Source organism: Tenrec ecaudatus, chromosome 10, assembly GCF_050624435.1.
Source record: "Tenrec ecaudatus isolate mTenEca1 chromosome 10, mTenEca1.hap1, whole genome shotgun sequence".
Classification (NCBI taxonomy): Eukaryota; Metazoa; Chordata; class Mammalia; order Afrosoricida; family Tenrecidae; genus Tenrec; species Tenrec ecaudatus.
This window is the reverse complement of record NC_134539.1, coordinates 100,534,220-100,557,444: the sequence shown is the minus strand read 5'-3', so window position 1 is coordinate 100,557,444 and position 23,225 is coordinate 100,534,220. Positions and strand designations below refer to the sequence as shown.

At 45.7% G+C, this 23,225-nt stretch overlaps 1 protein-coding gene across 1 annotated transcript in view; it reads right to left on the bottom strand.

The window, feature by feature from the left end:
• Positions 1-23,225, bottom strand: part of DNAH9 (dynein axonemal heavy chain 9) — a 419,100-nt gene that overhangs the window by 117,775 nt on the left and 278,100 nt on the right. The window contains exons 50-52 of the mRNA XM_075561068.1: positions 21,375-21,800; positions 13,411-13,530; positions 11,699-11,887 (exon numbers count right to left, since the gene is read on the bottom strand). Of these exons, the coding sequence (XP_075417183.1) occupies positions 11,699-11,887; positions 13,411-13,530; positions 21,375-21,800 (735 nt within the window). The remainder of the gene's footprint in view (positions 1-11,698; positions 11,888-13,410; positions 13,531-21,374; positions 21,801-23,225) is intronic.

Sequence of the window (23,225 nt, the reverse complement as noted above, 5' to 3'; positions counted from 1 at the left end):
AGACAATGGCTAGACTGGGTGTACCTCAACAAAGGCCCCTTCCTTACACCCTTTTTAGTCATTCTCTTGCAATTGTGCATGTATATTTCTCTAGTTTATACTATATAAACGCAGGCTCAACTTCCCATTTGTTCTTTCGCCCATGATGCATTGGTGAGTGTGCATATGTATAGAAATAACCAAATACATTCCACTTGGACAGCAGCCTTTTGGGAGAACTGTACTCCATTTATAGTCCTCCTGATTACTATAAGGAATAGAGCCATGTGATGACATTCGTGAGTGGTATAATTATTTGTTCAGAATCTCAGAGTTCTGCACTGTGATTTATCTTACTCAAAACATTACAGACTTTTATTTACGTCTTTTTATTTTAGGTAAATGAATTAATGTCAAAGATTTTCAAGATCCTCATCTATAAAACCAGTAAAAAATTATTTTTGGTTCATGATTTAAATTAAAAAAAATTAAATTAAATCAAAATTTTAATTTAAAAAATTCTGGTCAAAACCTCAGGCACTATTGTATTTTTGTCACTTTCTGTATTAAGTTCCAAAGGCGGAATCAGGGAGGGAGGGAGAAAAATTAGGAGCTGATATCAAGGGCTTAAGTAGAAAGCAAATGCTTTGAGAATGATGATGGCAACAAATGTACAAATGTGCTTGACACATGGATGTATATATGGATTGTTATAAGAGTTGTACAAGCCCCCAATAAAATGATTCAAAAAAGAAAAAAATTTCTTTTGAAACATTTTTTTCCAAAGCAGTAAAAATAGTTTGTCTTCCCTTTTTAATTTTATATATACACAGCAGTATTGCCTGATATGTTATTTTCAGAAGCTTTTATTCTTTCAAATGCACTACAGTACAAAATGAATTGATTATATTTTCCACTTAGACTATGTGATTTTAGAGAATATTTTGATATTCTGCTTAAGGATGTAAATGTTCAGTGCTTTTCATTTTTATTATATATCTTTTAAAATCCTTATATGGTAGAAATGAGAGATAATACAACAATAATTTTGTGAAAGATCAAAAATGTTGTTTTAAGATTTATTTGTTTTGTTCAGACAGGCACAGTGTCAAAGAGTATTTGAAGAAGGCTCATAATATTGATTGTTCTCCCCACAAGATAAAAAACACTCACTCGCCCGGGGCAAGCAGACCCTACCATGATGCACCAAACCACGAGGACACTGTGGCTGCGTGGAAGAATGCATGAAAAGAGAGAGCTGCAGGGCTGGCCCAACCAGAGCCAAACTGACCCCCTCCCTGGAAGTGGGTGTGGCAGAGAACAGGTTGGGGAGAGGCCAGCATGCCACACCCCCAGGGAAGCAGGCCAGGAGGGAGGAAGAGAGAGAGCCCAACTGAACCCCATGCTGGCACACCAGGCTTGGAGGACATAGTCCCTGGGGGATGCTAATGGGACACAGAGGCGGCTGGGCAACCGACAACGGCATGTGTTACACTGTCCCCTGACTGGAGCAGACGGCGACAAAGGCCATTTCGGGAGTCACATGGTGAGGAGGTAGTGCAGTCTGAACCCCCCAAAATGGAGTGAACCAAGAAGGGAGCATACCAGATCAGCAGCTGGAGCAAGGCAGGGTTATAAAGCCCCTGAGGAGCCCCCAAGGGTGCACTCAAGGCCAGGAGGGGCAGCTCCTGGACAGTCTTGAAGGCCAGCTAACAGATCCAGGAATTTTGTACATTTCTTCTCTCTCTCTCTTTTTTAATTTTATTTTTTCTTATTTATTTACTATTTTCATTAAAAAAATTAGTTGGGGCTCTGTCATAGTCGGTGTGCCTACCTATATAGGATAGCCATGGGAGGCATTCCCGAAGAGAGAGCAGCAAGACCAAGGGTCCTGGGGAGACCTGGGAGGTGAGGGTGGTGGGGGAAGCAGGTGGTGAGCAGGCTGCACCATGAAAGGGTGAACAACTGGGGTGTTGGAGTCAATAACAAGGAGGAGATGGGGATCTGAGGCTGGGGTGGGGGATGTCGGAGCAATAGCAAACTAGCTAAGAGGAGGTACCAAGAGGTGGAAATAAGGGGAAAGTGACAGTGGGGCAGGAGGAAGGTAAAAGGAAACAGAGGAAGGACCAGGAAGCAAAGCAATTATAGAGGTATAAACATTGCGGTGTACATATGTAAATACATTAATCATCAAAAATAGAGATTGGCCCACATATATTTATATGGCAATACACTGAGGTAAGGGATGGGCTTTGGCCTCTGCTCATACCCTCCCTCAACACAAGAACACTTTGTTCTAATCAATCGGCAGTCTGAGCTATTCACCCTCAAGACACAATCGCTGAAGACAAAACGGGTGCATAAGCAAATGTGGTGAAGAAGGCAGATGGTACTGGGCTATTAAGAGATATAGAGTCTGGGATTTTACAGGCTTGAAGTTACACAAACTGCCATTCAGCAGAGAAGAAACAAGTCCACATAGTAGAAGCACACCACCAGTGTGATCATGAGGAGTCATAGGGACCGGGTAATAGGCATAAGCGGCAGACACATAAAAAACAACATATTGTTGAGAACGAGGGGTGGTGGTGGTGGAGCGGAGTTCCAAAGCCCATCTGTAGACAGTGGAACAATCTCCTCACAGAGGGGTCACAAGGAAGGGATGAGTCACCAAGGTGCATTAAAGCATCGATGAAACACTTTATATTCCACTTATTCCTTGAGGCTTCCTCATCCCCCACTACCATGACCCCAGTGCTGCTTCTCAATTCAGACTAGATCAGAACATGTGCACAGGTATAGAAAGGGATGGGAGTTCACAACACACAGAATCCAGGAACGGGAGTGGGGAAACTGATACCAGAAGGGTAGGGGGAAGAGGGAAGAGGAAGGGATAAAGGGGAAGCTAATCACAACGATCAACACATAACTATACACCCCTCTACAGGGGGAAGAACAACAGAAAACATGGGGGAAGGAAGACAATGGTCAGTGTGAGAGTTGAAAATAATAGCAATGTGCAATCTATCAGGGGGTTATGGGGGGGGCAGAAGTGGGGGGGGGAGCTGATACCAAGGGCTCAATAGAAAGTAAATGTCTAGAAAAGAATGAAGGCACAAACATGCCTGATTCAATTTATATATGGATTGTGATGAGTTGTATGGACCCCCAATAAAATGATTTTAAAAAACCCCAACAATAAAATAATTACCTTTAACACCCCACCCCCCACCAAAACCAAACCAAACCAATCAAATACTCACTTCCCTCAAAATAACAAGACTCTTTCCATTTCCTGTCTGGGTTCCCCATTTCCATTTGTTCTTTTTTTCCTGACCCTTCCTGCCTTCCCGGCCTTCTCCTTGGGCAAATGCTCCGTTGACATTGAGTGATTAATTGTTCAAAGGGTGGTGTACTTTCCTGGTGCTACTGTTCACCTCAGAGGCCCGTCATAGATGGTTTGGCTTAAAGTTAAGTCATGGAAGTAAGTCCAGTTCCAGGTTTGAAAGGTACCCTAACTAAAGACCATCGCTTCAGGGGTCTGTCAGTCTCCATCAAGGACCTTTTTCCAATTCTAGTTTCGAAGGATCATCAGAGGCACTCTGCCTGCACTGGCAAGGCCAACAACACGCCTACACGGTCCTACTCAAATCTATCAGTTCTACTCAGCACGATGTCATAATTTATTCCACAGGAACCTTGATAGCCTTTTCCTTTCACAAGGTATCACCCGGTCCATTATATTCATGACATTATGCTGACTGGACCCAGTAAGGGAGAAATAGCAGTGGCTCTAGTCTTATTGGTGAAACATTTGCAAGCTAGAATGTGGGAAATTAACCAAGAAACATTCAACACCAGTGGAAGTCAGGAGGAAAAGTTGGTAAGACTTTCAATCACTGGTGGGGCTACATCCTCTCCTTGGAACAGCTGGGCAGGGGTTACCCTAGAGCTGGAACCAAAACATCCTATCAAGTGTTTATTTTTCCACTGAAACCACCCTTCCTGATTACCACACCAAATACAACAGCAGGGAATTTTCTAGATGTTTGAGGGTATGCTGAAATATTCATTCTAAAGGGAAGGATAAATTGTTAATCTGGTCCCTCCTATACCTTAAAAGTAGGCACAATGCCAGGCAGGCCTCTATGGACTTTGAAGGCAACATATCCCTCATTTGACTCTGCTACTCCCGTCTATTTATAAAGTGAATAGATTTGGAAAAGAGAGTCCTGGTGGTCCAGCTGCTTCTTCGGGAGAGTGAAACTCTTTGGGGCAGTTCTATCCTGTCCTGTAGGGTCTCTATGAGTGGCCATTGACTCGATAGCAGTGAGTGTGAGGTTTTGAAAATGATTTTAATTGTGTCCCCACACCTGAACTCTATCCAGGTCTTTCTTGGATGATTCTTTCAGGGCAGTCAACAGTGGGAATCAAACCCCATTCAGTCCTTCTGTTCTTAGGTTTGTGGAGGCTGAGGTTCAGGTGGTCCAGTGGTCCTTTGGATTAATCATTTCTATAAATGCTCAGTTTTCTTCATTCTTCTTTGCTACAGATAAGGCGAGGCCGAGACGCACCCTGGATGGCCACTCATGAGCTTTTACACCACACCACTACTTCTCAGAGTAAGGCGTAGAACCCTGTCTTTGGGACTACATGATCACAACTGATATCCCCTGAGAATATGGTCTTGAGCCCCTGTGCCTGGTGACTCATTCCCTCGAGGTTACGACTCAGTTTCTATAGCTTTGCCTCCTGTGTGCTCTGCATCCATGATTATAGTCACAGCTTACATTAAAACCTACATTGAAATATCCTTTATCAAACATAGATATCTCATTCACCTTTCCTTCATGGGTTTCCTTGTGTGTTTGTATCCACTTGTCTTCTCGTTGTTGCTGCTGTAGTGAGATGGTGCACTTGTAGTATTTCCCTTTGGTGCCTTTAACTTTTATGCTCATCCGAGGGTCTGCCTTTGCCCGAGTATCTTTGTGCTGAAATTTTCCTTATTTATGAGGGGGTTTCAGAAAGTTCATGGAAAAGGGGAATTAAGTACAAGAGAGCAAAGAGAAGTCAAAGGAGGGGAGCAGGGGAGGCAGATGGAGAGTTTGATGAGTAGTTATGTTGAAGACAAAATCTATGATCTACAATGTCAACCTCCACCTAATTCACAATAAAAACATTGTTAAAAAAGATGAGCTAGTACCTTCCAAAAGAAAAAGGAATGAAAAGGACTAAAAGTGGAGTTAAAATTACAATGAAATTTTTCTATGAACTCTTTGACTCCCCCTAGTATTTTGCCTTTCTTCCCCCACCTTCTACAGTCTACTTTGTGATTTATACTTCCTTTCCTTCCCACCCTTTGCCTCAAAACTCAAACCCACTGCTTTCAAGTCGATGCTGATTCACAGGGACCCTATAGAACAGGTTAGAACTGCCCCTGAGAGTCTCTGAGGCTGGAACTATATGGAGTACAAAGCCTCGACCTTCTCCTGAAGAGAGGTAGGTTCAATCCGCTGACCTTGTGGTTAGCAGCCTGACATGTAACTTCCACCACCCTTAGTAACCACCTGTGAATATTTTTCTATGTGTAAAACCTTTTCCTGAGTTTTATGAGGGCCAGTATGATAAGGGTTTGGAGAAGAATATTGAAAGGCCCCTGGGCTGCCCAAAGGAAAGTGTGTGTCTTGGAAGAAGTGTGGTCAACACATTCCTTGGATGCAAGGGTGTCGAGATGTCATCTTGCATACTTTGGACGTGTCAGGAGAGACCGGTCCCTGGAGAAGCACATCATGCTTGGTGACGTGGAGGGGCGGTGAAAGAGTGGAAGGATCTCAAGGAGGTGGATGGAAACAATAGCTGCAACAATGGGCTTGGTTCTAGGGACAATTGTGAGGAGGGTGCAGGACTGGGCAGTGTTGTCTTCTGTTGTGCATACGGTTGCTATGGGTCAGAGCGGACTCAATGGCACCTAATAACCAAAAATTTATAAATGATCTCCTAAAGTATTTGTTCTTCTGTAATCTCAGCAGAACATTGAACACTGTGTAATTTGGTCCAGTGAACAGGGTGTGTGGCTAGAAAGGAAAAACTAATACTTGATATGATTTTTTTTGCCATTCACTGCAGCACTTTTATTTTTCCTGACACAACGCTGTGTTGCTGGGGACCATTGTTCATACATGGCAGTCATTGTTGTTAGGTGGCATCAAGTCAGTTCTGATTCAGAGAGACCCCGTGCACAACAGAATGAAACCTTGCATGGTGCTGCCCCATCCTAACAACTGTCCCCATGCCCGGGCCCATTGTTCCAGCACTGTGCCCATCCAGCTCCTTGAGAACCTCCCTCTTTTCCCCTGCCCCTCTTTTTGACCAAGCATGATGCCCTTCTGCAGGGACTGGTCCCTCCTGGCAATATGCCAAAAGTATGCAAGATGAAGTCTTGCCATCATTGCCCCTAAGGAGCACCCTGGCGGCTGAAAACATTATGCATTGCTTTGAAACATTGTTCACACATGACAGTAGAAACTCAAGATTTATTGTCATCTCAAGAGTTGAGAACTGTGTACAAAGGAAACCTTACATAAATTAAAAGGATACATAAATTTAAATGTAAGCCCTCTTCCAACTCAAGGCAAGCAAGAGCCCCAGGGTCACCAGTGGACAAACAGCTAAAGAAAGGACATTCATCTTAAGGCTCAGTCTTCCTGCCCTGCAGGTGGATGGACACACAGCAAAGAATGGTCACTTCTGGCGATGACCATTCTTCACAGGAGTACTGGGCACATACTCTCTAGGTCTTCTCCATCCCTTGCAGCAGCAGCCACTGAGTGACCTGGTCCCACGCGCTAGGTTTTAACTCAAAGGAATGTACAAGGCGTACAACACCGACCTGGGGAACAGTTCACTTGAACACAAGGTTCGACTTGCACTGCTGTCAGGCTCACGTGGCATGTGGCAGCACCCGCGGGCAGTCGATGTAGAAAGCACTTGCAGAAGAGCCCCTTGGACGTTGATCCCACATGGAGTTCTTGCAATGATGCTGATCTTCATGTTGCTGGGTGCCAGCACTGTGACCTCCTTCTGCACCTGGTCCATGAGGTCGGGGTATCTGGTGGTCCCGTGTTGGTGTACAGGCTCTTCCGGATGTCCATGTCACCCTTCACGATAGCCGTGAAGGCGTGCTGTGGGTGCCGCGGTTTTCAGGCCTGCTGGGGAAGGTGACTTGGACTGGCGGAAGCGCACCATGATGCTGCTGGTGCTCCACAGGGACCAGGAGGATGCGGCGCAGCCATCTCCTGCTCCAAGTTTAAGTCCAGGGCAGCATAGCCAAGAGTTCCTGAATGTCTGCTGCTCACGATCTTGTGCTTGGAGGTGGTGGCGCAGCTGGGGACTCACTCGGTGAAGGTCTTTGTGAGGTAGTTGCCAAGGTCGCGGGAACTTCAGGTCCAGCTGCAGGATGGTGTGGGGCAGAGCACAGGCCTCGTAGATGGGCTTGGAGGGCACACTACTGTCCTTGAATCCCATGACCTTGCCGATGGCATGCCGAATGGTGCTGAAGGTCTCAACCATTGTCTGGGTCATCTTCTCCTTGGTGGCCTTGGGGTTCCTGGTGTCTCGGTCAGCAGCACCAGGCGCTCCTTGGGGTCAATACGCAGCTTGTCGTAGGTGGTGTTGTGTGACAGATCTTCTCCACATCGTCCCAGCTGGGGACGTCCCGTGCTTGATCGATCGGGTACTTGAGCACCAAGATCCCTCAGTAGATGTGGGTCTCGTCACCTCATAGCTTTCCTTCTGGCCCATGCACACTGTGCTGCCATGGTGCTTGCTGCGCCGATGACAAAGAGACGGACGGATGGATGGAGAGACAAGAGCAGAGCGCTGGGCAGCGACGTCACCAGCAAAGATGACTTTGCACTTGCTGGAGCCATAGTCAATGATCAGCATGGTGATTTCTTCATCCAGGTGGCTGCAGAGCCAAGTGGAGAGAGTGGGGCACAGGGCGGTGGGGACAGACTTGATACCATATTTCCATTCAAGCTATGGGGTTATCGCTGTTCAGCTGCAATGAGCGGCCAATTGATCAGAGGGCCCTACCAATTTTTGCTCAGACCTCCTGACTTTCAGAAGTAAATAGGATAAAAGGCTACCCCTATGTCTCTCTGTCATAAAGTGGGCGACCAAAGCCTTATGGCATGTTGAAAGTTCAGGCAGGAACGTATTTCTTTTAATGATCTAGGTCTTGGGTTTTTAGACACCGGTCCACACGTGACTGTGAGGCCTACCCTGCCTTGTCTAGAATGAGGAAAACTTTGGGGTCCGAGGTTACTACCAGCAGTATCCGTGCCCAAACCTGACTACAAAAGTCCCTTCAGGGGCCCTGAGAGACTCTACTGGAATAATATGCATCTCTGTCAACTTCTACCTCCAACCCCTGATGGGACTGGCTACCGGTAAGGCCACCTTGCTGGGGCACGTATAAACTAGCGACCTGGGTTTTTGCTGAGAGTCTGTCCCTTTGATCTGGCCACCTACAAAGTATGGATTGTCATATAAAAGTAAACCTCCTCTGGGGACAATGAAATCAGTTCCGCTCCCCATAGCTTTTTACTCCTCCCGTGGATGTTTACTCAGAGGTCTCTCACTGAACAGAAAAAGGCAACCCCTAAGCAGAGCACATTTTCAACCACCTGCAGAACCCAAAAGGTCCTAGCAAACAGACGTGCATCTGACGGCCCACAAGGATGCAGACAGATGCCATCCTGGCCTGCAGGGCCTCCACGCAAAGACTGACACTGTCAGCAGAAGATGTCAGACAGCAAGGGAAAGCTGTCCTGCCTATGAGACCTTCATCTCAGCTAAACACAGTGCTGAGAGTCAGGTTTCTGTGCCTCTGGACTAGGATGTTCTCAGCAGGTTAATCGCCTCAGGGTCTACACAGGGCCTTTCATCCCTATGTAGAACCTGGATGGGTTCTCTCCCACTTCCAAGCCATAGAGGTGAGTGAGTACTTTAATAGGCAGCCAAAGGGCAAGTTGACATGGTGGAGGGAAAGGATGAGGTAACGATTGATCTGAGGCCTGCTTGTGGCAGTTCGACAAAGGGTACATCTCATGTGCACTATATGTTCCATAATATTGTCTATTATGTAAAACCAAACCCACTGACATCAAGTTGATTTCAACTCATAGTGACCCCGTCGGACAGGGTAGAACTGCCCCCATGGGTTTTCTAGACTGTATATCTTCACAGGAGTAAACAACCTCATCTTTCTCCATGGGTGTGGCTGCTGGGCTCAAACTACTGACCTGTTAGCCTAATGCATAAGATACTGTTATTATGTCCCTTGTGTATACAACCATTCTGGACAAGACAGCTAGATAACAGGCGAACATTGGAAAGTGACACAAAGTTTTGACAACTAGTTGGGACACACCGCTAGTAGGAAAATAAGCATAACCTTCGGACTGTGAGGGGGTATGCGAAGAAGGAACACTAATGATTTGGGGGTTTTCAAAAACGGTTCCTGGAGGCATTCCTTAGCCTCAAAAAGAAAACACCCAAACATAAAAACTCCTAGTGCTGCCTTCCCGAGGTGTGGTGAATGGTGTTGGGCTTTGGTCCAATTGCAGAGCTGGTGAGACAACCGAAAATGCTCCCTGTGCACATTATCCAGAGAAGCGCCAGGCATCATGGACAAATGGACTGCTCTGAAAATTATTTGCCTCAGAGAACATCCTTATTTGGACTGAAATAAAAGCTCCAGGTTAAGCAACCCCCAGTTAACCTGGAGAATTATTGTAACATTGCCAACACTCTATCTGTAGCTCCTCTACGATGGGATGGATGGACATACCATGAGTATGATGTCTCAGGCCCCTCCTCCCAAGGCTGCATGGACAAGAATCGAGGTATGACCACGCATGTTGGGCATTACTGAGCTTGGATGAGGCGGAGGCAGGCCAGATGTGACTCCTGTGACTTTCCCCATTGTTCTTTGTGTCCCTGGGGGGCACTTCCCCAGGGGGGGCTTGTGGATGGCTGAAGGTCACCTCGCTCAGCTTCTTTCACCTTCCTCCAAGCAATATTATCATTGGTGACACACACATCTTTTTAATCTCTCTCCTCTCTGCCATTTCTCTTATCCAGTTACCTCAGTTAAACCTCTCCAAACTCTCTGTTGCCTCTTAAACATGTCTACGAAGAGTACAAATGGCCAGTGCTAAAATATCAAGCACACTGCTAAAAGGATATCAACATGGAGGGTTTCTTATCCCGGGACCAGGAACGCATTTCAATAGAATTACTTTCCTGAGGAAGCCGATGCATTCTATTTATTTTGCAGTCAGAGCATTATTCTAAGAATGAATCCATAAGTCTCATTATCCTGTCAGGAAAGTCCACAACACAAAGTTGCTTCAGAGCTCCACATGGATCTAGAAAAATCGTCACTAAGCTGCCACCATGCGCCTCACCATCCTTCCCTCAGCTGCTTGTTTCTCCCCATCAACATTCCCTTTCCCCAGCATTGAAGGTGAGTAGAAGAACCGCTTTCTGTTTTATTTACTTCCCTCCCTGCCATGGAGTCCGACTTGATAGGACACAGAGCAGGAATGCCTCTGGGCTTCTGACACTAGATCTTGATGGGGAGGAGACAGCCTCATCTCTCGCCCACACAGTGGCTGGCAGAGGAGAACTTCGGACCTTGGGGTTAGTAGCCCAACACATAAGCCCCGGTGCTGGGGGGCTTCTTTACTATTCCTGTAGCCACCTTTAAACCACAATTTAGAACTTCAACAAGACGAGGATTTTATGAGCTGATCTGGGAACCCAACTACCACCACACAGTGTTTGCTGTTCTAAGGATCCGCCTGCACGTGGTTTAGGAATATAACCCTTCCTCTCAGTTCTGCACTTCTTTCTGTGCTGACTCTTATTGTAGCTGGTTATTATGAACTTATCTCCTCTGAATGTGAACTCCTTGAGGGTGTCTATCTGTCAACATCGATTGCATCACCTACGGAGTGGAGGGATGATACAGGCTGAATTTGTGGGTGGATTACGATGAATGTTCTGAAAACACCCGGGTAAGATGAGAAATCACTACGACTATAGTTTCCAGACACAGCTCAGAATCAAGGTCAGGAACGGGAATTTTCCCACTTTATTGTACTGGGGGAAATGCGTAGACAGAGGGTTGGAAGAAAAGTCCTCCTAGTTACATTACAGGAGCACACCGAGGCCCCCTAGGAAAAGCATGTGCACAGCTATTCCCATGTGCATATATGTCGGACGTAGAGGTGACAATTTCCATGGGGGTGTCTGTGTCATGGGAACACACTGTGCAGCTCTGGGACTGTTGACAAGGTGCAATGGGGAGTTGTGGCCGGGGGCCTTCTCTCTATAGCTGGGGGCAAAGCTTGAGGACCATCAGGGAACAGACCACTGGGCAGATGAGAGCAGTTCCTATGGAGGGCTCTATCCAGAGGTAGAGGGCTCTTCTTCCTTCAGGTGGCCTGGAAGGGGCAGTGCCGAAGGCCATGCTGTCCATGGCTTCCTCCTGGCTCCCAAGCTCACAGGCGCACACAGGTCGTCATGGGAATGAGTACACAAGAGTGCAGCAGAGGATTTGCATGAAGGTTCTGTGAGCTCCTTGTGACAAGCCCCCCCCCCCCCCACACACACAACCCAGATATATCAGAGGCAATGAGGGTATACATACTTTCAGCTGGCTCAGGTAAGGTCTCCAGGCCCCATCCATGAGACTCTGCCGGTATCTCTTTGTAAAGAAGCCAAGGTATGAAACGAAAGCCGTAGTAAGTAAAATGTCTCCACATAATGTCCTTTCCTGCTGTTTGAAGTTCTGTACAGCTTCAGCCCACCTCACATTTTCAGAAGCAAGTCCTCCAACCTGCCATTTCAAAGACGAGAGAGGACAAAGGTCTCACCCACCGCAGGCCATAGAGCAAGCTTAGATTTGGGTCTTGGAGAATACATTTTTAAATCTTTTTATTTCTATTTTTGGTAGCAGGAAGAGTCAGAGCATCATTTATGCAGTCTTGTTATTGATCAGTGGGGCCTCTTCTTGCAAACATCTCAGTGAAAAAGGCCCTGTTCTGTGCCATGCATTGGGTGGGCTGTGGAAAAGTTTGCATGCAGCCTTGTAAGCTGTGCCCCTCCTAGGTACAGAGATGAACACTGTCACTTTAAGAAGTCACTGTGAGGATTACATCTGACCAAGTCTGTTAGTCATTCTGCACATGCTTGATACCTAAAGCATGCTAGAAGAGTACGCACTTTCCCCTTATCCTCCCCCAGTGCTTATGCCCCAAATCTCACTGTCCTGGAGTCAATGCTGACTCATGGTGACCCTACAGGACAAGGTAGGACTGCCCCCTGGCTTCTTTCTCAGTGTAACTCTTCCAGGGAGTGGAAAGTCTTGTGTTTCCCCCTCAGAGTGGTTGGTAGTTTCACACTCCTAACCTTGAGGTTAGCAGCCCAACACATGCCGACTATGTCATCAGGCTTCCTTACCAAGAGCTTGGGGATGAGAAAATTAAAAAATAAAATCCATGTTCTAGAAGTAACCCACAGTGTATTGGGGGAGATAGACATGGCAATCAAGATCCAATGGGAGATCCAAGATCCAAGATCCATGTGACTCAGTGGTGAGCAATGTACTGCAGACTCAGCAAAACACGGCTCTGTCCTCTCCAGGGAGACACCCTTCTCGGGGAGAGTCCTCCTCCCTAAGGTGGATTGTCAGTCGTTGAGCTTAGGCTCTGCTTTTATGACCATGTGATGTGCTTTTAATCTTGAAAGATGGCATCCTAGAATAGTAGAGTCGGGAGAGAGCTTCTGCATTCTACCCTGCACATCCATTTTTAGATTACGAAGAGGCCACCTTAAAGAATAGTTTTAAGGTAATTTGCTATGCAGCAATAGACATACGACAAGCATTTCATTCTGGTCCACATATTTGTAAAGAAGGCCAGAGCCCGTGTGTGTGTGTGTGTGTGTGTGTATGTGTGTACAGGAATATTCAATCAATCTCATATTTGTTTCTCTTTCAATCCATAACCCTGGTCACACCCAGATTATCACACAAACATTACACAGACAAAAGTTTCAGAGTTTGTCTGTAAGAGTCCCAGCTTTATCTTCTAATTCTTCCTCTCATTGATCTACATCCATATAAGCGTGGTCATGTCTTGTATGGGCTGCCTGATGCTCCTGTGGGCACAGGCAACTGCTTGCACCTGATTCAGCTATGCAGCTACACTTTGCTCAGGATTCATGGGCTCTGCAGCACATTTTCATATTTCCCCCCATGACAAAGCGATCCTAAGTCACGCTCATATATTTTGCACTCCAGTGGCACTTAACAAGCTCTGCTAATGTAATTAAAGTGTGGGTCTGCCGAGGCTCACTCACCAGGCGATTTGCAAGGGAGATGGTGCCTGAAGTCACTTCGGCTTCTTGCTGACATTTGAGTTTGTCTGCCGTTGCCTTCTCAAACTTGGCTGTGAGTTTTGCCAGGTTTTCATTAAGGTGCTGGTAGAAAGAAACAAAAGGGCTGTCAGTGATTCCAGTCCAAATGACAGATTTTTAGGTGTGTGGCCTAGAATGAGACCCCGTGAAGAGGGTTTATGTGGAAGTGAGTTAAGGAAGTTCTCCTGGTGGGAAATGAACAAAAATGGGTGTAGCAGGGCCTGGAGTGGGAGAAAGCCCGGCAACAGTGTGGTCTCGGGTGGACCCCCAGGTGAGGTGGCTTCCCTGATCCCGCAGTGGTAGTATGGCAGGTGGTCCAAAGCTGCCCTGACCCAAGGCAACAGCTGAGTTTTCATACTCCCCATGTCCCATTCATTGACAAGGGTGCATAAATTCTGTCTTTACTTACACTGAGAGAAAATGAGTTCTAATTGCCTGACAATAAGACACCAAATCAAAAGCCAAACTCACTGCCATTGAGTCGACTGGTACTCCTAACAGCCCTATAGGACAGGGTTGAACTGGCCTTCATGAGATTCTGAGACTGTCACTCTCTGTAGAGCAGGGAGTAGAGAGCCTCTCATTCTCCTGAGGAACAGCTTGTGAGTTTTGATCTGCTGGCCTTGTGGTTACCAGTCCAATGGGTAAGCATTACATCACCAAGGCTCTTTGACAATGAGGCACAGGTATTGACTATTCTTACTCAGGATCCTAGGGTCATTTATTTTTCTTTTATGTTTCCTTTATGTGGTGAGGAAAGTGGTTTAACTTAAGTTAAACAAGCAGCCATCTAGCAGGGGCGCAACAAAGCCCAAAGGGAAGAAACACACCAACCCATATAATCACCAGGTGTTGATGGGATCAGGTATTGGAAAACCCCAAATCACCATTTTGATGTGAAGAGAGGGATTGGAATGGAGACCCAAAGCCCATCTGTAGACAATTGGACATCCCCTCACGGAAGGGTCACAGGAAAGATGAGCCAGCCAGGGTGCTGTATAGCACCAACGAAACACAACAGTCCTCTAGTTCTTTAACGCTTCCCCCACCCCCCGACTATCATGACCCCAGTTCTACCTTAAAAATCTAGCTAGACCAGAGCATGTACACTGGTGCAGATAAGAGCTCTTAACAAGCAGAATCCAATACAGACAAACCCCTCAGGGCCAATAATGAGAGTAGTGATACTATGAGGGTAGGGGGAAAGTAGGGGAGAAGGGGGAAAAAAGAGGAATCAATTGCAAAGATCAAAATACAACCCCCCCCCAACCCCAGTGGAAAGACAGACAGATGGACGTGGCTGAAGGGAGACAGTGGGTGGTTTAAAATATGAAAATAAAACTAATTTAAAAATTATCAAGGGTTCACAATGGGGGAAGGGTGGGAGAGAGATGGGGAAAATGAGAAACTGATACCAAGGACTCAAGTAGAAAGAAAATGCTTTGGAAATGATGGCAAACATATGAACAAAAGTGCTTGATACAATTGATGTATGGATTTTTAAAAGAGCTGTAAGAGTCCTCAATAAAATGATTTATTAAAATTTTAAAAAAGAAGAAAAATGCAAAGTAAAAATACTGATGTGAAAATCACCATGATTGTTAATGTAGAACAAATCAAAGCAAAACATAAAATCAAGGAAAAAATTACAAGATAATTTGGAGTAGATGAATATATGAAAAGATGAGAAGAAATAAAGCAACCATGTACGAAACCCAACATTCAAATCAATATGTAGTCCAATAAACAAGACTAGATAGAAAACAGAAAATGAGGATATTACCAAAGAAATAATATAAAATAAATTTAGAGCTGAAGGACATAGGTTTCTATGAGCCATGCAGAAATGAATGGCAGCTAAGCACATCAATATAAAATTTTAGATATCAGGACAAAAGAGGTCCAGAACGATGGAAACAACAGGGCACCTACCAGATTTCTCACTACACTGGAGGTGTTCCAATTGAGGAGCCTGGGGAAGCAACTCAGAATTAAATACACAGCAAAATGATTACAGGTAGCTTAGTATAAGAATAAAACACAAATGTTGCCAAACTATAATACACAGATTTACCTCTCACATAAAATTTCTTGAAGGTTACTTGAGAATGAGGCACAACAAAAGAAAAGAAGGATCCAGGAACGGAGAAGGCAAGAGGTCCATAACCATGGACATCAGGGAGCCATGTCCATTCTCCATCTTTGACTGGGGTCCGGATCAAGGATTGGGGAAAGAGGCCATGGGCGACAAATGGGGACACTATGGAATACTGAATTGGATAAAGAGTTATAAAGAAATAAGACTATGCCAAAAGAAGTAATGGAAAACAAATAAACAACCAAAAGGAAATAAAAATTCCAGTGGGGGCTGGGCAGGCCGAAGCTGGTCATAAAAAATGTATTTCTAGTATACCACTTAGATCTGCAATGAATAATGTAAATATACGCAAAAGAATGACAATGGCATCTGTTGATTTCAGTTATTCGAATCAGTCCATCTAGACACCAGTCCGTGGGACACATAAATCTGGCTACAGCACAGAGGGTAGGTGTTTGGGCAAACTAAAAAAGCGGGAGTAATGTGAAGTAATGATGACACACGGGAGGTGGAAGACAAGGAGAAGAACCAAAGGGAAGACGCAAGAGTTCATCTTTAAAACTGGGGCTCCAAAAAAGCTGCCTGTGTGATGGATCCAGAGATCAAGGTGATGCTGTCGTTACAGCAGCCCGGGTGGGGGAGTGCTTACATGCTGGGCTGCTAACCGCAAGACAGCTTTCTACTCCCGTCAAGAGTTACAGTCTTGGGAACGCAGAAGGGCAGTGCTACCCTGCCTGTAGGGTGGCAATGAGGAGGCATCAACTCAATGGCAGTGAATCTTTTGGTGGGCATTTCCCATCAAGCCCATCCCAGCTCACAGTACCCTCATAGATGCAGAGTCATACTGTGGTCTACATGGTCCCCTGGCATTTTCAAGGATGACACCTTTGTTAGCAGATCACCAGGCCTGTGTTCCCAGGCACCTCTGGGTGGGTTGAAACCTCTAACCTGTTAGCTAGTAGGTCAAGCACTTAACCCTTTGGGCCACTCAGATACGGCAAGAATAAAGACGAGGTTAAAGAAAATCAGTTGCCACCAATCTATTAGGAACAATGAATGTATGCATGGATTGTGACAAGAATTGTATGAGCCCCCAATAAAATGATTTTTTTTAAAAAAGAAAGGAAGATACTGGAATTAATTATTTTGATCTTCCTCTTGCATACTCCAAGATGAACCACTTGGATTAGATGTACCAAGAAAGAGAGGCACTGACACAGTAGACAGATAATATTCACTTGAAGTTCACGGGCTAGAGGCAAGGCAAATACGGTGACGGGATCAGATGAATCTCAGTGTTGGGAAAAGAGGCGGGGCAATGGCCATGTGCAGCACAGCTATCCCCTAAATGGGAAGCCGCTACTCCCCTCCAATCTTCAGATATTGCAAGATGATCTTGAAATCAGACTTCTTGCATGGTAGCTCCTGTTGTTTCAAATACTGGCCACTAATGATATCATTTCAAACACTGTGCAGGTCAACTAACACACACTTCAGCCCCTTGGTAGCAAGCGCTGATGTTGCCTTAACAACCAGCGGAAACAGATGGGAGTGAGAAGGGCAGAACGGTTGCATTGCATAGGCGGGTCTTTCCTATTTGGCATTTTCTCTTGTATTCATATGCCGTCATATGCAGAGGTATTCAGACAGTTTGCACACTCCCTGATAACTGAAAGGTTAGAGGTTCAACTCCAACCAGATGCATCTTGGAAAAAGACCTGGCAATCTCTCTCTGAAAAATCAGCCTTGAAAACTCTATGGAACACAGATCTACACTGACACAAAAGAATTTGCTATGAGTTGTAATTGACTCAAAGCAACTAGTTTTGGGTATTTATATGCTCATTGAAAAATGCATTATTTGCCCTAATAAAATGATTTTTAAAAGATGCATTATTTGCTTTAAAATCAATCTTCATTTTATGCTTTGTAATATTTCAGAAAATGTTGTGTTACAGAAAAACGAGAAAATACAGATAAAAAGTAAATCCATCCAAATTCTACCACCCAGAGAAAATAGCTATTACATATTAACATATACATATATTAATATGTCTGCATGTTTCTGTTACATCTAAAACCAACCTGAAATTATATTACATAATCTATTCTGAAAGGGAGCCCTGGCGGCTGAGTGGGTTATGTGTTGGGCTATAAGGTCATCAGTTCAAAATTACCAAGTGCTCTGAGGGAGAGAGACGAGGCTTTCTGTTTCCATAAAGAGCCACATTCCTAGAAACCCAGAAGCAGCTCTGCCTGGTCCCCTAGGGTTACTATGGGTTGGAACGGACTTGATAGCAGCGAGTTGAGTTGAACCTAGTCTGCAGTGGCTTTTACCCTCCATTTTATGGATCCTGAATATGAAATGCTTTACCTGGAAGAGCCCTACAAATGTGAAGAGGGTGGCAATACACGTGCCTCAGGGACAGACGGAGAATGTCCTTGTCCTGCATACACTTCTAAGGAGCCCTGGTGGCACAGCGGGTCGAGTGCTGGGCTGCTAATGGAAGGAATGCAGCTTTGAACTCCCCAGGCATTCTAGGGGAGGAAGACGGGCTGTCTGCTGTGGTGGAGGTATGCATTGCATTCTGGGAAACCCAATGCAGCCATTCCACTGTGTCCTAGGGGGTCCATGTGAGTTGCGTTTGATTTGAGGGCAATGCATTTGGTTTTGGAGTTTAGGTTTAACTCCAAGATAGGAGAGGGTGCTTGCTTCTCCCGTCTGTTATTAGTAGGGATGTCAGAATTTGGGAGATGTGAGCAGGCATGTGTATAAGCAGAGGAGGGGAAAAGATTGTTAAAAGCAAGAAGACATTTCTTCAGAAAATATTTTGGCAGAAAGAGCAGTGCCAACCCGAGGTAGCCAAGTACTTTAAAGATATTCTTAATGCTTTCACAGGTTGACTGGGCCTGCCATGCGAATGTTGGCTACTGAAAAGGTATCAACATTGAGAAAACATTCCCTTTACACCAAATGTTCTGTTAGTTAAAATAACCGGAGGAAAGCATCGTTGGCAACTCAGCTCCTGGAGAGACTGGCGAACACGGGACTAGCTGGTGGGTCTTTTCCCTGGGAAGGTGCTTTTTGCATTTTTCCCTCGTTGGAAAGGCATTGTTGCAGCAAGGGCACCCGTTTGATAGTAAATGGACCTGTGACCATCTGAGCTTATAAAGCAAGCATATCGACAGAAGTTTAGGTGCTTCACTCAAGCATCTTTCCCTTATAAAGAAGGTAGCTGTGAGGAAAACTGAACAAGTACTTTTCAGTGTAGAATTTAAGCTAGCAGTCCATAAACTCATGTTGCCTTGGGCGTGAGGTCCAGCTGCACTCTGACTTCTCACACTCTGTAAAACCCTCTTTCATCATCATGATCAATGTGCAGCATGGGAGTTATTTGTCTGCAGTGTGCTATAGAAATGAAAGATCGTGTGTGTGTGTGTCTATATATCTATCTATTCATGATACGTACATATATAATTGAATACATAAGGAGCTCTGGTGGCACAGTGGTTATGCACTGGGTCGCGAACCACAAGGCCAGCATTTCAAAACCACCAGCTGCTCCTCAGGAGAAAGTTAGGACTTTCCACTCCCATCAAGAGATAAGTTTTGGAAACTCACAGGGCCCGTTCCTACTTTGTCCTACAGCGTCACGAAGAGCTGGAATTGACTTGCTCTATGGCAGTGAGTTTGATTTTGTGATTGCATATATATATATATATTTTATATTTTATTGTACATATACAATATATTTGTATATATAATACAATTGTATACATCACTATATATTATAATATAGTATGTGATTGTAATCATATATATGATTGAATTTGACATAGATAGATGTGACTGTCTATATGAACAGGATTGAATTTTGATGCACGCATGACTGAATTCATCACAGGAGTGATGTGTTTCTCAGTCTTTGCTTGTGTAGACAGACATGTGCTAGTACCTGTGGGTGAAGGAAGGACATGGAGTCATATGAAGAATGCGACCACCTCCTGCAGCTGCATTCACTTCACACTGTTACAGGCTGGGCTGTGAAGTTGAGCTTCACATGCATTGTCTCTTTGAACCTTCTCAGCAACCTCATAGAGCTGGCCCTCTCCTTGGGTCCATTTAATGGAGGATGAAATGGAGGTTTGGGCCTTCTGAAGATCTTGCTAAGGGTTGCCCTGTTAGTAAACAGTGCAGCTTACATTGGAACTGATGTCTGGCTGTGGAGGATTCCACTGTCTACCTCCCACTGGCCTGGTGTCCACTCTAACACAGAAGTGAAGTATGAGTGAATCTTTCTCAACAAGGGGTGGACTCCATGTCACCACCATCACCTGCCAGTCCTGGGAGCAGCAGGTACAATGAGAATATCACCATGGTTTTATTAAAACGAACTGCCTCACGGTCCAGGAACTCTACCCCTTAAGCCCTGAGGTAAAGTTGCTTTGAAAAGTTTCCATAAAAAAATGCAGACAGCATAAAACATACCCAAGAGTCCCATTCTTCTACACTGCTGGGAAAGATGGGCAGAATGCTGAGGAAAACCAGTACAAAAGGTGAGGAGAGATGAAGAAAGGAGAAGACAAAGGAGTCTCAAGTTTCAATTCTGTATTCTCAAGCATCAGATCGTAAAGAAGACATTTTTTAAAAAGACCAGGTTTACTAGTCTTCAGATAGACACTGGTGGAAGCTCTGGGACTATGGTCCTGTCACTCTTCAGGCCTGGTAATGAACTACACAGCTCAATCCCCAGCCCGCCATAGACAGGTCTGCGAAGGGAGCAAGAGCTCTCGGGAGGCAGGCACACCTCAGAAGAATCAAACTAGTGAGAACAAAAGGGCAGCCTTGACTGAAGGACCCAGCTCAGACAGGCCAGGCCAGGAGGAGGACTGGGAGACCCAGGGAGGTGCCTCGCCGGGGGATCACAATCATGGTGGAAAAACAAAACGTGCATGCATTGTTGACGGGAACACGGATCTGCTGTCAACCTTGACCTCAACACGTTAAATCAATTTGTGACTAATAAGATAAAATCTGGCTACATGAATAATGCTGTTCATTATATATATGCCTATCATCTCCCCTCCCCCGCCCCCCAGAGGAAAAACAAATGAACAAACAAATCCATTTTTAAGGACCCAAACTAAAAACCAGTGATCCAGAGGTTTAATTTTGGCAATGGTGCATTGCTTGGCCTAAACTTGAAAAGTCACTGCAATCCAGTCAATTCTGACTCACAGTGACCCTACAGGGCAGGGCAAAACTACACCTGTGGGTTTCTGAGCCTGTAGCTCTATGGCAATAGAGAGCCTTGTCTTCCATCAGAGGAGTGGCTGGTGGTTTCTAACTGCTGATCTTTCGGTTAGCAGCCCAATACATAACCACTACACCACCAGGGGTCCCTTTGCTTGCCCTAGATAAACCCAAACCAAACCAATGGCTGTTGAGTTGGGGAGAATTGGGGACGCCTTATGTGTGGGGCACAGCGTGGGACTCTGCTTCAGAGGGTTTTCAAGGGCTGTGTGTTTGCAAGTAGGTCATGGGGCTTTTCTTCCAAGGAGACTTGGACCCCAGCCGTTTGGTTAACATCTGTGTGCTTCACTGGGTGCCACCCAAGAACTCTTGGGCCTATATAGTGTTTGAGGGAACAGAAAAATCCTGTCTGATAAAATAAAAATAGAATTTTATGAAAATGTGGTTTCCCCATGTCTCCTTGAAAATGAAGAGCAGTGGGTGTGAGGTGACTGCTGTTGAGTGCCGTCTGTCGGGGTCTGATTAACGGGGCCAGGAGGGTTGGGTTCTACTCACGGCGATCTTGACTGTGATGGCTGCCAGCTTTTCCTGGGCAGAGGTGAGCTCTGAGGTGGCTTTGCTCAGTGCCTGGCGCTTGGGTTCCACATCGCAGAACACCTCATAGAATCTCACAATGTTTATGACCCAAGAGCAGAGGCCCGCGGCTGCGTATGACTTGGTGGCCACAAACTCGGGCTTGAACTCTGGGTCTTGCAGGTAGGGCCTGATGGCTTTCAGGCAGTTCTCATGAATGTTTTCTTTGTCGAAGTTGATGAGCGAGTCCAGGAAGCCATCCACCTTGGCCATGGCGACCTTGGCAGCCTTCCAGCTCCGGTCCTTGGGCACCTTGCCTCTGGGGGCCAGGAGCACCATCACTGCAGCGCTGACGTTGCTGACAGCTGAAGGAGGGGACCCGAACGACTTCAACTCTGTCAGGTTCGTCTGGGAATGAGAAGGCAGCAGTTAGGGGAAAATGAATGGGCTTTTTTTTGGTCCTGAGACACTAATGGAGTCAGGCCCTGGAGTGATCACTCTGAAAGGGCTGCTTTGAAGCCTGCAACCGCCCTCTGAATTTTAAATATCATGACTCATCAATGGGAGACCTCCCCCGAGGGCTTTGACTTTCCTGGCCTGTTAACCGTTAGCCTGCTAGGTTCGTTCAGTACTCCCACCAACTCACAGACCATGAGAAAACCACAATTACTGCACATTCAGTGGGAAAAGATGAGGATGCCAGCATCCTCTGAAATATGCAGCATGCCATGAATAAAAGATAAGGTTATTATAAATTAATCTCCATCCTAGATTGAAGAGACTAGCACCGTGACCCGACTAATTTTCCCCTCCTTTGATGAAACCGCTTTGTTTCATGAGCTTATTCTAACTGCACCTGACTGTCCTGACTCCTCATAGTAAAGTGACATTTTCTGCCCAGAAATAATTCATATAGAAAGTTAGGCAGAGCCCCTGAGGTCAGTTGCCTCTGGCTGGACATGGGCATCCAAGTTTCACTTGCTTTTGAAAGATGTGGCCAAATTTGACCTTGACAATGCATCACCTTCCTTTGAGCTCTGGGGACACCTGGGCTCACTCTTATGTCAGTGAACTTGTGACGGAGGATTTGTGGTGACTGTCCACCAGGCATCTATGGCTTAGGTAGCACACACTCAAGGCTGGTTTTGTAGGGGGGTGGTGGTGGGGTGTGTGTGTGTGTGTGTGTGTGTGTCGGGGGGCGGGGGGATCTTGATTTCAAATTCATTTGGGGCACTCTTGGGTCTTCGAATCCCAGAATGAGGGGGGTTATTTCCAGTGCTTAATTCCCCTCACCTGTGGATTTTCAGACCAAATAGTTTGCGTTCAATGTTAATCTAAAGCAGGTGTCCTCAAACTATGGCCTACGGGCTACATGCAGCCCACTGAAGACATTTATCTGGCCCGCCGGCTGCTTTTGTCCCACTTGCTTTTTTCAAAATAAGATATGTGCAGTGTGCATAGGAATTTGTTCATAGTTTTTTTAAAAAAAACAAAACTATAGTCCGGTCCTCCAATGGGTTTGAGCGACAGTGAACTGGCCCCCTGTTTAAAGCGTGGCCATTTGAATCCACCCAGAGCTGCTAGGGATGAAAGGCGTGGCAATCTGTTCTGGAAAGATTATTGCCAAGACCCTACTCAGTGCTCACCCTCACGAGTAGAACATAGAAGATAAGAAGGTCAGAGCAAAGTGGGGGAAGAAATCATAAAGTGCCTGGCTATTAGAAGAAAAAAAAAAGCGTCCGGGGCCTTACAGGCTCGTCCCCAAGCAAGCAGCCATCTAAATGAGGAGTCAGCTAAGTCCACACGGAAGAAGCTTAGCAGCCTGTGGGATCC